The 13,749-nt window shown below is 49.9% G+C and overlaps 1 protein-coding gene across 1 annotated transcript; it reads right to left on the bottom strand.

Moving 5' to 3' along the window:
- Positions 1-2,071: 2,071 nt before the first annotated feature.
- phb2a (prohibitin 2a) lies at positions 2,072-13,248 on the bottom strand. The gene is made up of 10 exons (XM_056410557.1): positions 13,177-13,248; positions 10,924-11,053; positions 10,761-10,845; positions 10,081-10,160; positions 6,060-6,244; positions 4,692-4,821; positions 4,430-4,533; positions 3,713-3,790; positions 2,403-2,479; positions 2,072-2,319 (listed from the first exon to the last, which is right to left on the bottom strand). The coding sequence occupies exons 1-10, from the start codon at positions 13,195-13,197 to the stop codon at positions 2,301-2,303; spliced, it is 909 nt and encodes a 302-aa protein (XP_056266532.1). The 5' UTR covers positions 13,198-13,248; the 3' UTR covers positions 2,072-2,300.
- Positions 13,249-13,749: the final 501 nt, after the last annotated feature.

Below are 13,749 nucleotides of genomic sequence, written 5' to 3'. Positions count from 1 at the left end.
GTGATAAACACATTTATGAATCAATAATGATCATACAATAATATATAACACATTACTCTGCATTTTGAGGTCTTTGACATACTTTTGTACTTGTACACGGTACCATGAGTACTTTCACGAGTACTTCTTCCACCATGTTTGAACTTTTTCAATGAAACTAAACTCAGTAAATAAAGTACTTTACTTGTGTGTTTTATTTTGTCCACCGTTTATCAAATAGTCTCGTTTTGTACTTTCATAAATTATAATAATAATAATTGTAAAACACTAGTTGAAAACAGAGAGTAGTTTGAGGTATTTCGTTGATAATAATTGTGTTCAGTCCTGATGTCTCTTCAGCTCATGTCGGCTTCTTGGTAAACCGGAAGTGACCATATATGGACTGAGGCGGAGTGACGGCCGTCAACTCACTGAGGAGGGGAGAGCGCCCTCTGCTGGCCACGTGGGAGCACTGGTTCAGACTGGGGGCGCTGCAGGCCCCGCCCCCTCTGGTCACCACAGCGTGACGTCAGTGTTTCCATGGAGACGGAGCAGATCAACGGTAATCTCTTTTTTATACCGTGGAAACAGAGAGAGGGGGGGGGGGGGTCACGTGTGCGACCGCACTAAAGCTACAGCCCCCCTCCTCCTCTCTTCCCCTCCCCCTCCTCCTCCTTTCTTTCCTTCTCCCTGCTGTCCTGTTACTGTGACGTAGTTTGTGTTTGTTTGTTTACTCGTTTTAATATAAATGAAGAAGTTCACTTACAAAGAATAAATAATACAAATGATTCCCAACGTGGAACAAAACGAAGCTCTCCGCAGGACACGTGATCAACATGAGAGCCGGAAGTGCGCAGATCGTAAAGAACCCGGATGTAGCGCCCCTCCGCCCCCTCTTCCTCTTGGCATCGTTCAAACGGTGCAGAGGCTCCTGATTGGTCGGTGTGTGTTTGGGTAGGCGTGGAGCGGCAGCCAATTACGTGTCCCCGCCCCCCAGTTCCCCGCCCCCTTTGTGTAACCTGTCATTAATACCCTCCTCGCCCCGCCCCCCTCTGACGCGGGCATAAGCCCCGCCTCCTTTCTAATGGAGCACAGCAGCTTCCCGCTTTGTGGCCGACACAATGGACTCCCCCTCCTGCTCCCTCCCTTTTCCCCTTCTCCTCCCCCTCCCTCCTCCTCCCTCCTCCCTCCTCTCCTCCCTCAGCAGAATCCACTGCAGCCTTTCTGCTCACAGCTCGGTCTATAAATAACTCAGCAGCCATCTTGTAACTCAGAGGAGAGAGAGAGACAGAGGAAAGGGGGAGGTGAGAGGAGAAAGAGGAAGAACATGAAGGTCATGTGACCTCTGTTGTGCTTCCTCCTGAAGCGTCGCTAGAAGAGATCTAATATCAATAACAAACATCCTCGGTTTGACTAAAGATCAATAAGTTCAGATCAAAGCGTCTGAACCCAAAACCTCCAGGAGGAAAAGCTGTAAGAACTACTCCTCTCCCACTGTCCCTGAACGCATCACGAGAAAAATTACAGTTCTGATATTTCATAAAACATTTTATTCTTCGTCTCGTATAAAAACTCTTTAAAGTTTACTTAATGTTAAAAACATTAAACTATGACGTCATGATTTATTCAGTCATGTGACCACAAGAGGAACTGTTAGCATAGCTTAGCATAGACACTGGAAACAAAGGGAAACTGCTAGCATGGGAACCAGAGTCCCTCCTCTCTAAAGCGTAGACATGTAATAAAGGGTTAATAACAGGCTAAGAGTTGCATTAGTGGATATTAAGTCATTAATAACTTGTCTTCAGTTGAAGACTTGAGGAGTTTCTCCTTCCGACTCCTTGAAGCAGACTTCGTTATTTATTTTACCGGTTAACACAAGAGTGTAAACAATTAATCATTTTAATGTTCAAATCTCTGATTCAATATTTGAGCTTCACAATGTAACGCGTCGTCTGGATGAGCATCAGGAAGCTGCCACTTCCTGTTTGTAGTGGTGGAAATAACCGACGTGAGGAAGCAGCATTGAAGGCAACTGATGACATCAATGCAACGCTCGAAGAACATTTGAACCAGAATAAATAAACTCCTGAACGGGGAAACGGTTTTTATTCACAATGATCATATTTCTTTCTGCAGTTGACGTCTACAGATAACAAAAACAACAAACACTGAAAGGAAGGAGACCTTTACCGCGCCTGAGGAACCTTTCAAAGTAAAAGCCCTGCAGTTTCAAGTCTGTTTAAATAAACTTGATGACGAGTCAACGCACTGAAGGAGGAGAAGAAGAAGTCTCTCTGGAGGAATGGTGAGGCGTCCTCTTAGTTGCCTAGCAACACACTGGAAGAAACAGAGACAGAGCGGTTAGCCGTTAGCTTAGCATAGAGCCGGTTGGTCCAGAGCCGATGAGACCCTGAACTCACTTGAAGTTGTCTTTGTCCTGCAGGTTGAGCACCAGGCTGTCAGCGTTCAGGTACACTTTGTTCTGGGACTGCGCCACCTGCAGGTGGAACGAGGACATGACGGGTCAAACAACAGCAGAGAATTTATGACATATATATTAAATGTATGTATAAATTCAAATATATATATTAGGGCTGTCAATCGATAAAAAAAATTTAACTAATTAATCGCACATTTTGAAATTCATTAATCGCGATTAATGAATTTGTTTCCTTCTTTTTAAAGACCAAACTTCACACAGAGCTGTGTTTCAAAGAGGCTCCTACCTATAAAGTGCCAGCGAGGTATTTAATATTGTGGATGATAAATTGTTTCTTCAGTGAAACATCCAGATTAGTAAAAAAAGAGAAGTATATAGAGACCCCATTGGTCCTGTCATCTTTAACACAGCAGAACCAGTGGCCTTGGGAACTGACTGACATTCACATATGTCACGTTAACCCTCTGGAGGCTGGGGGCATTTTATACATGTTACAAAAACATGTAAATTCACCTTTTAAAGGCGTCTGCATATGACACACCCCCACGTGTTCTACATCAAACATTCCAGAACAATCTCAGCTCTATTCAATGAGGCTCATTGTCCTGGCGCCGTGTTCTCTGCTCTCTGACTGACAGGCTGCTAATGAGCCTCACCTGTGAGGTGGGAGGTCCTTTGTGATTTACTGAGTGTTCATTGGTTGTTTTTTTTGCAAAATGTTGACAGACAAACGGATTGACCAATCACGGTGAAGGTTTAGTGTGACGAGTTATTTCCGCGCCGCTCTGTGTGTCTGTGGGTCGGAGGAGCAGACGGGAGGAAGGAGGCGCAGCAGGAAACCCGACTGATTCATCCACGAGTTTAAACTGATTTCTGCTCCGTATTTTCGCAGAGAACTCAGTTTTAAAAACGTAAACAGTGTCACACGCTCTGCTCGACACCCAGGAGAGAAACAACCTCAACGACACCAGAAGTAAACAAAGTTGCGTTAATTGCGGTAAAATATTTTAGTGCGAGAATCGCGGCCAAATTAATCGCATAGATTAACATGTTAACGCTGACAGCCCTAATATAAATTCAATTACTTTTATATATATTTAATTATATATTTACACATAAATATATACAATGAATTTATATAAATTAATATCATATATAAAAATGTATTGATGTCTTCAAAATAAAAGCCTAAAACAATAAAAGGTGTCAGTGAGCAGAAGCGTGTGAGGCTCGTGGAGGTGGCGCCCCCTGGTGGACGTCACCAGTCACTACAGAGAACGAGCTCATTACCGTCTTGGCGATGTTCTGCGCCGCCCGGATCTTACGGAGCTTCAGGTACCCGGGGTTCTTGGTCAGGGCCTGGCCCAGCTGCACACACACACACACACACACACACAGGTGAGCACACACACGCAGCAGGCTGATCTCGTGTTTGGGGGTTGCTGTAACTCCAGATTCCTCACCTGAAGCTCACAGGTGAGTTCATGTTCCATGTTTTTTTTTTTAGAATTCTGCCTCTGGACTAAACTGTACAACATTAATTACTTTATAATAGTAATAAATAAGTTCTAATAATAATAAATTAAAATACATTATAATAATAGTTCAATATTAATAGATATTATATTGATAAGTTATAATCGTAATAAGTTAAATAAAAAAATTAAGTTATAATTGTTCAAAATTAATAAGTTATCATAATAATAATTAGTTATATTAGTAAAAATAATAATAGTTACATATAAGTAAGTTCTAATCATAATAAGTTATAATATTGAGACATAATACTCTGGTTTACCAGAGAACAGGATGAAATGGAAAAGTAAATCACGATGAAACATAAAATATATTCAGTAAAATAAAGTCTTAAATCTTCATCATCATTATAAATATTAATTATAAGTGTCCATCATGTAAAGTAAACAGGATAAATACGACAGCGTGTATTAGTTCATATTAAACGTAGTGACGTAAAGTACAAGGTTCCCCGGATGTCCCTGAACGCACCATCTTGGCGGCCTCAGCTTCTCCCTCAGCCTGGATGATCTTGTGCCGCTGGTCCTGCTTCGCCTTCTCCACGTAGAACTGAGCTCGCTGCGCCTCCTGCTGGGCTGAGAGGACAAGACCAGGTAAAGACCAGGACCAAGACCAGGACCAAGACCAGGACCAAGACCAGGACCAAGACCCAGTCGACTGGAGAGTTAGTGAAACGGACTCAACTAGAGGAGTAAACTCAAGAACGACTAAAGTTCCTCCTCCTCCTCCTCACCGACTTGCTTGGCCTCCACGGCGGCGGTGTACTCTCGGCTGAAGCTCAGCTCGGTGATGGCCACGTCGTCCAGGATGATGTTGAAGTCTCTGGCTCGCTCGAACAGCTCTCTACGGATCAGCAGCGACACCTGAGAGGACCAGCAGGATATGAGGGACCGGGACCACCGGGACCACAGCCACAAGGACTAGGGATGCACCGATCTGATCGGCCGATATTCCCATTATCGGTTTTGATCGGCGTTCTCATAACGGCGCTAAAACTTGGCCGATCAGATGACGTAACATCTGCGAGAACTATCAGACGTTTCAATCGCATCGGAGACGATGCGCCCGGCGAGGGCCGCAGAGGTCAGAGGGGATCCTCACCACCGAGCGGCTCCCCGTCCCCCGAGTTGAATCTCTGGGTCGACTCAGCCGACTCTCACGCTAAACACATTCCATCGGGAGCTAAGAGGGTTTGATCAAGTTAGCGGAAGGATTTAAGTGACAACATCCGGTTTTGTAAAGTTAGCGGAAAGAACCACGTGAAACAACATCCGTTTTTCAAAATAAGTTGTCGACAAATCATACACTAACATATAAAAGTAAACAATGAACTGATTTTGTATCTTTAGAGATCGTTTCTGAGATTTAGCTTAAATTATGCTAACATTAAAACATTTTTACTGAACCAAGGAAGAGTTTATAAAATAAGTCAGACTTTTGTATGTTAAAAAAAGTCCTGTATCTAGATTTCCCCAAGAGTTCCAGGAAATGAATAATACAGATGTGAAATCCCCTACAATAGCAATCAAACAATTTTAATGTACTAAATTAAAATTTTGTGTATTTTAATTTTAAATAGTTAAAATACAAAACCAATGTTGTTAATAATAATTCATTTCATAAATAATGCTTCACAATAAATAGAATGCTTCAATCGGCACCAAAAAAACCTGATCGGAGCATCTCTAATTTGGACTAGAGCCAGAACCCTCAGGACTAGAACCAGAACCCTTAGGACTAAAGCCAGAACCCTCAGGACTAGAGCCAGAACCCTCAGGACTAAAGCCAGAACCCTCAGGACTAGAGCCAGAACCCTCAGGACTAGAACCAGAACCCTCAGGACTAGAGCCAGAACCCTCAGGACTAGAGCCAGAACCCTCAGGACTAGAGCCAGAACCCTCAGGACTAGAGCCAGAACCCTCAGGACTAGAGCCAGAACACATCTTCAGTGCAGAAGAACTCAGTTATGACATAATAAATCATGACGTCATAGTTTCACTGAGGAGCTCAGAACTTAAATTCGTTATCAATCCGATGAAAGTAAACTGTATTAGATATGTAATGGAGGGACACGTTCAGGGACCGTGGGCGATGCGAGTACCTGCGCGCGCTGCGTGATGAGCTGCGAGGCGTTGAACTTGGCCACCACGCTCTTCAGCACCTCGTTGACGATGGAGGGCAGCACGCGCTCGTCGTAGTCCTTCCCCAGCTGCTGGTACAGGGCGGGCAGTTTGGAGGCCAGGGGCCGCGACAGCACGCGCAGAGAGATGTTCACCATCTGGAGGTCTGAGGGCCACAGCACATGAGCCCCCTGCTGGAGGAGCCCCGCTACTACCACATGAGCCCCCTGCTGGAGGAGCCCCGCTACTACCACATGAGCCCCTGCTGGAGGCCCGCTACTACCACATGAGCCCCCTGCTGGAGGAGCCCCGCTACTACCACATGAGCCCCCTGCTGGAGGAGCCCCGCTACTACCACATGAGCCCCCTGCTGGAGGAGCCCCGCTACTACCACATGAGCCCCCTGCTGGAGAGGCCCGCTACTACCACATGAGCCCCCTGCTGGAGGAGCCCCGCTACTACCACATGAGCCCCCTGCTGGAGAGGCCCCGCTACTACCACATGAGCCCCCTGCTGGAGAGGCCCGCTACTACCACATGAGCCCCTGCTGGAGGGGCCCCGCTACTACCACATGAGCCCCTGCTGGAGGGCCGCTACCACATGAGCCCCTGCTGGAGGCCCGCTACTACCACATGAGCCCCTGCTGGAGGAGCCCGCATTACCACATGAGCCCCTGCTGGAGGAGCCCGCTACTACCACATGAGCCCCTGCTGGAGGCCCGCTACTACCACATGAGCCCCTGCTGGAGGAGCCCCGCTACTACCACATGAGCCCCCTGCTGGAGGGGCCCCGCTACTACCACATGAGCCCCCTGCTGGAGAGGCCCCGCTACTACCACATGAGCCCCCTGCTGGAGAGGCCCCGCTACTACCACATGAGCCCCTGCTGGAGGAGCCCCGCTACTACCACATGAGCCCCTGCTGGAGGCCCGCTACTACCACATGAGCCCCCTGCTGGAGGAGCCCCGCTACTACCACATGAGCCCCCTGCTGGAGGAGCCCCGCTACTACCACATGAGCCCCCTGCTGGAGAGGCCCCGCTACTACCACATGAGCCCCCTGCTGGAGGCCGCTACTACATGAGCCCCTGCTGGAGGGCCCGCTACTACCACATGAGCCCCTGCTGGAGGCCCGCTACCACATGAGCCCCTGCTGGAGGCGCTACCACATGAGTCCCCTGCTGGAGCCCCGCTACTACCACATGAGCCCCCTGCTGGAGAGGCCCGCTACTACCACATGAGCCCCCTGCTGGAGGAGCCCCGCTACTACCACATGAGCCCCTGCTGGAGGAGCCCCGCTACTACCACATGAGCCCCCTGCTGGAGAGGCCCCGCTACTACCACATGAGCCCCCTGCTGGAGGAGCCCCGCTACTACCACATGAGCCCCCTGCTGGAGAGGCCCGCTACTACCACATGAGCCCCTGCTGGAGGAGCCCCGCTACTACCACATGAGCCCCCTGCTGGAGGAGCCCCGCTACTACATGAGCCCCCTGCTGGAGGCCCCGCTACTACCACATGAGCCCCCTGCTGGAGGCCCCGCTACTACATGAGCCCCCTGCTGGAGGAGCCCCGCTACTACCACATGAGCCCCCTGCTGGAGAGGCCCCGCTACTACCACATGAGCCCCCTGCTGGAGGAGCCCCGCTACTACCACATGAGCCCCCTGCTGGAGGAGCCCCGCTACTACCACATGAGCCCCCTGCTGGAGGAGCCCCGCTACTACCACATGAGCCCCTGCTGGAGGAGCCCCGCTACTACCACATGAGCCCCTGCTGGAGGCCCGCTACTACATGAGCCCCTGCTGGAGGCCCGCTACTACCACATGAGCCCCTGCTGGAGGCCCGCTACTACCATGAGCCCCTGCTGGAGGGCCCCGCTACTACCACATGAGCCCCTGCTGGAGGCCCCGCTACTACCACATGAGCCCCTGCTGGAGCCCCGCTACTACCACATGAGCCCCCTGCTGGAGGAGCCCCGCTACTACCACATGAGCCCCTGCTGGAGGAGCCCCGCTACTACCACATGAGCCCCCTGCTGGAGGAGCCCCGCTACTACCACATGAGCCCCTGCTGGAGGAGCCCGCTACTACCACAAGAGCCCTGCTGGAGGCCCGCTACTACCACATGAGCCCCTGCTGGAGGAGCCCGCTACTACCACATGAGCCCCTGCTGGAGGAGCCCGCTACTACCACATGAGCCCCTGCTGGAGGCCCGCTACTACCACATGAGCCCCTGCTGGAGGAGCCCCGCTACTACCACATGAGCCCCCTGCTGGAGGAGCCCCGCTACTACCACATGAGCCCCTGCTGGAGGAGCCCCGCTACTACCACATGAGCCCCCTGCTGGAGGAGCCCCGCTACTACCACATGAGCCCCCTGCTGGAGGGGCCCCGCTACTAACACATGAGCCCCTGCTGGAGGGCCGCTACTACCACATGAGCCCCTGCTGGAGGCCCGCTACTACCACATGAGCCCCTGCTGGAGGCCCGCTACTACCACATGAGCCCCTGCTGGAGGCCCGCTACTACCACATGAGCCCCTGCTGGAGGCCCTACTACCACATGAGCCCCTGCTGGAGGCCCGCTACTACCACATGAGCCCCTGCTGGAGGAGCCCCACTACCATGAGCCCCTGCTGGAGGCCCGCTACCACATGAGCCCCTGCTGGAGGGCCCCGCTACCACATGAGCCCCTGCTGGAGGAGCCCGCTACTACCACATGAGCCCCTGCTGGAGGAGCCCGCTACTACCACATGAGCCCCTGCTGGAGGCCCCGCTACCACATGAGCCCCTGCTGGAGGAGCCCGCTACTACCACATGAGCCCCTGCTGGAGGCCCGCTACTACCACATGAGCCCCTGCTGGAGGGCCCGCTACTACCACATGAGCCCCTGCTGGAGGCCCGCTACTACCACATGAGCCCCTGCTGGAGGCCCTACTACCACATGAGCCCCTGCTGGAGAGGCCCCTACTACCACATGAGCCCCTGCTGGAGGCCCGCTACTACCACATGAGCCCCTGCTGGAGGGCCCGCTACTACCACATGAGCCCCTGCTGGAGGCCCGCTACTACCACATGAGCCCCTGCTGGAGGAGCCCGCTACTACCACATGAGCCCCTGCTGGAGGCCCGCTACTACCACATGAGCCCCTGCTGGAGGAGCCCGCTACTACCACATGAGCCCCTGCTGGAGGCCCGCTACTACCACATGAGCCCCTGCTGGAGGAGCCCGCTACTACCACATGAGCCCCTGCTGGAGGCCCGCTACTACCACATGAGCCCCTGCTGGAGGCCCGCTACTACCACATGAGCCCCTGCTGGAGGCCCGCTACTACCACATGAGCCCCTGCTGGAGGAGCCCGCTACTACCACATGAGCCCCTGCTGGAGGGCCCGCTACTACCACATGAGCCCCTGCTGGAGGAGCCCGCTACTACCACATGAGCCCCTGCTGGAGGCCGCTACCACATGAGCCCCTGCTGGAGGCCCCTACTACCACATGAGCCCCTGCTGGAGGGGCCCCGCTACTACCACATGAGCCCCCTGCTGGAGGAGCCCCGCTACTACCACATGAGCCCCCTGCTGGAGGAGCCCCGCTACTACCACATGAGCCCCCTGCTGGAGGGCCCCGCTACTACCACATGAGCCCCCTGCTGGAGGAGCCCCGCTACTACCACATGAGCCCCCTGCTGGAGAGGCCCCGCTACTACCACATGAGCCCCCTGCTGGAGAGGCCCCGCTACTACCACATGAGCCCCCCTTGAAGCTCCACCTCCTCTCATTAACTACTTCGTTTTTAAAACGTAAAAAATAAATAGATGTAATTCTTTGTATAAATACTTAAGTGTAAATAGTCTGAGTGGCTACAGCATGATGTCACCATCTAGGTCTAGGACGTCGAGGTCAGTTAGAGTCGGACCATAAAGCAGGGGACGCTTTAGGGGCGGGGCTACCGGGTGGTTGACAGGTCTCTAGCCCCGCCTCTACAGGCAGTAAACCTCAGCCTGACCTTTGCTCCCGGTGAGCGAGGAGATCTTCCTGGGTCTGGCCCTGATGTCGTAGATGATGGGGTACTGGATCCAGGGAATCCTGCAGAGACCAAGAGACCCCCCGGTTATGCAGACCAACTCATTATTATTATTATAAGACCACATTGCCTCTTTATAATAGTCTTTATTTTCTTATCACTCTTTTCTGTATTTATAAGATTTGCGACGAGCAACGTTATTTATTTATTTCGGCACTTTTAATTTGAGAACAGTTGATATTTAAAAACAGATAAAATATATACCACCATGAGAACTTTTAAATAAATAAATACGCAGGAAAATACATTGTTAAATTTTCTTTTTTCATTAATCCAAACGACTAATTTTCCTCCCCAAAAAAACTGAAATTGACCATTTCAAAGCAAGTTATTCTTATTTAAATAACTTTCCCGCCAAAGTAAAGTGCAGTAATCATCCTCTCAGTGCTCTTGTGTTCTGCACCTACACAATAATACTGTAACTACCGCAGTAACTTCAGGATCCCAGAGATCAAATATACGAGAATAAAAAGGTTGCTTATAGTTGCTCAAACACGACATGTTCAGGGACCGTGGGAAAGATGAACCTCCTTGTGATCAACGCTGTCGGTAATGATCTCTGGAGGAAACGCTTTTATTTTGAAAAGCCCTTCCGGCCTCACTTGAAGTGGAGCCCCTCTGAGAGCACGGTGTCCATCTGCATCCCCCCGACTCGGTTGAAGATGATGGCTCGCTGTCCGCCCTCCACTGCACACAAAAAAACAAAATATATATCTATATATATATTAAACTCCATAGTGTTTATGTAAATGAGACGTAAAGTACCGGTGTAGGTGGCTTCCTTCAGGCCTAAGGCCACCACGCCAGCTCCGGCCAGCAGCTTCAGGCCCAGTCCGGCCCCCCGGGGCCCGCCAGACATCCGGGCTGCGATCTGCCGCAGCTGCTGCAGGAAACCCTGAGAACCACGGACCGGGTTGAAGAACATGTAGGACCACGGACCGGGTCAACGGACCGGGTTGAAGAACATGTAGAACCACGGACCGGGTTGAAGAACATGTAGAACCACGGACCGGGTTGAAGAACATGTAGAACCACGGACGGGTCAACCAACGGGTTCATGCACGTGTAGAAACGTTGTATTTAAACTAGGGCTGTCAATCGATTAAAAAAAATTAACTAATTAATGGCACATTTTGAAATTGCGATTAATTAACACAGAGCTGTGTTTCAAAGAGGCTCCTACCTATAAAGTGCCAGCGAGGTATTTAATATTGTGGATGATAAATTGTTTCTTCAGTGAAACATCAGATTAGTAAAAAAAAAAAAAGTATATTGAGACCCCATTGGTCCTGTCATCTTTACCACTGAACAGCAGCAGAACCAGTGGCCTTGGTGACTGACTGACATTCACATATGTCACGTTAACCCTCTGGAGGCTGGGGGCATTTTATACATTTTACAAAATAAATTAAATTCACCTTTTAAAGTCTTTTGCATGTGACACACCCCCACGTGTTCTACATCAAACATTCCAGAACAATCTCAGCTCTATTCAATGAGGCTCATTGTCCTCGCGCCGTGTCCTCTGGCTCTCTGACTGACAGGCTGCTATAGAGCCTCACCCGTGAGGTGGGAGGTCCTTTGTGATTTACTGAGTGTTCATTGGTTGTTTTGTTCCCAAAATGTTGACAGACAAACGGATTGACCAATCACGGTGAAGGTTTCGTGTGACGAGTTCTTTCCGCGCCGCGTCCCCCGACACGTCGCCCCTCCGTTCCTCTGTGTATCAGAGGGGGAGACGGGAGGAAGGAGGAGCAGGAGGAAACCCGACTGATTCATCCACGAGTTACTCATTTCTGCTTCTTATTTTCGCGGAAAAATAATTTAAAAACGGAAACAGTGTTAAACCGTACTGCCGCGGTTTGACACTCGGTTTGAGTGTAAAAACTTCAACGAACACCGGAAGTAAACAAAGTTGCGTTAAAAATATTTTAGTGCGTTAACGTGGCCAAATTAATCGCATAGATTAACGCGTTAACGCTGACAGCCCTAATTTAAACCAACAATGGGAATTCCACAGTTTACAGTAAATAACCTTAAATGACAGCAGTTTGATTAAAAGAATTAACACTCATGTAAATGTTTATTCTTTTAATTAAACTATTGTTTAACATGAACATGTGGATATAATACACTGCTACAACTTCTCCAAAAACGTCTGGGATTTAATGTCAAGGACTTGCCGAGCTGTGGGACCTGCTGGCCCTCACGACGTTCACAAACAACGGTTAGTGGGTGCAGAACCCAGAAGACTGAGCCGGAGTGACCTTCAGCCGGAGTGGTCTGCGCATCGTCCTTGTCTACCGGTGTAACGGTGCAAGAAGCGACCGTGTTATCTGGAGACGTTGAACCGCCGCTCCGTTGTAGTTACATTAACCGACATTTAGCTGACGCGTCTATCCAAAGCGACTGAGTCATGTTTCCTTCATACACCAGAGACACAGGTACGTTTCTTGCTCAAGGACACATCGACTAGCGCGGAGATTGAACCGCCAACCCCCCGACTGAAAAACGGACTTGCTAACCACTGACAGCTGTTGGAAATAAGAGAACAGGTAGCTGCCCTCTTGAATGCAGCATTGTTTAACTTGTATAGTATATATTATTAAGTGTAGGAGGGGTTGACACATTACAACTTTAAACCAAGCAGGCATTCAAGAGGACAGCTACAAGTGAAACGTCGCCAGTTAAACCGTAACACCTGCGGGCAACACGTTACCGGTGAGTCGGAGCTCCCGGGAGCCGCCCGGTGAGCTCCGGTGAGCCGGATCCAAGAGACACGTTAAACCCACACGAGCTGACCGCGTTATCTCACCGGCGGCTGCGTGAAGCAGCGAGAATGTTACACGGCACACGGGGCGCTAGATTGCGCCTGACTCACGTGCATGACTTGCTGTTTTAAAGAACCCTAACGGCGCGAGACGGCATGCAAAAGAGCGGGAAACAGCGGCGCGGAGACAGAAGGCGGCCATGTTGCGGGCCGGAGGGGCCGCCAGACGGGCCGGAGGAGCCACTTACAGCGGGGTCTTGACTCGCCATGCTCGTCCTTCTCTCCGTCTGCTGGGGAACCAGGCTGAAGAAGAAGAGTGGCAAGGTCACGCGCAGTGACGCACTTCCGTGTGCGCGCGGGGCACCATGGGAAATGGAGTTTGTTCTTGTTTTTTTTGTTAAAATACAGGATTTTACATGTTTTCTTGCTTTAATATATGTAAAAAACATTAGGAAAGTAAATAATAAAGATTAAAAAAACCTTTTCATTGAACTTTTCCTGCCTTCCTTTTTCTTTTATTCCCTTTCCTAAGTCTCTTCTTCCCAAACTGTTTTATTGACCTCCTCCTTGACCTCCGGCCTACTTCTTGTTTCCTCTTTCTTTTCTTTGCCTCCTCCTTTCCTCGTCTGTACCTTTTTTATCTTAAAATTCATGATTTTTGATTTAAAAGACATATAGAAATAGAACAATATGATTTTTAATACTGTATATTATATATATATATATATTATAATAATAATCATTTATTTTATATAGCGCTTCTCAAGTCACCCGAAGTCGCTTTACAGAGTCCAGTAGTCACACACACACACAGTCATACC

This window comes from Pseudoliparis swirei, unplaced genomic scaffold, assembly GCF_029220125.1.
Source record: "Pseudoliparis swirei isolate HS2019 ecotype Mariana Trench unplaced genomic scaffold, NWPU_hadal_v1 hadal_25, whole genome shotgun sequence".
NCBI classification, from domain to species: Eukaryota; Metazoa; Chordata; class Actinopteri; order Perciformes; family Liparidae; genus Pseudoliparis; species Pseudoliparis swirei.
This window is presented reverse-complemented; position numbering and strand designations above follow the sequence as displayed.

Excerpts from the sequence above, each read along its gene's own strand:
- phb2a (XM_056410557.1), bottom strand. The coding sequence starts at position 13,197 with ATGGCGAGTCAAGACCCCGCT. Across the intron at positions 6,245-10,080 it reads CTCGCTCACCGGGAGCAAAG|ACCTCCAGATGGTGAACATC; the intron begins GTCAGGCTGAGG and ends TGTGGCCCTCAG. Across the intron at positions 4,534-4,691 it reads CGTGGAGGCCAAGCAAGTCG|CCCAGCAGGAGGCGCAGCGA; the intron begins GTGAGGAGGAGG and ends TTGTCCTCTCAG.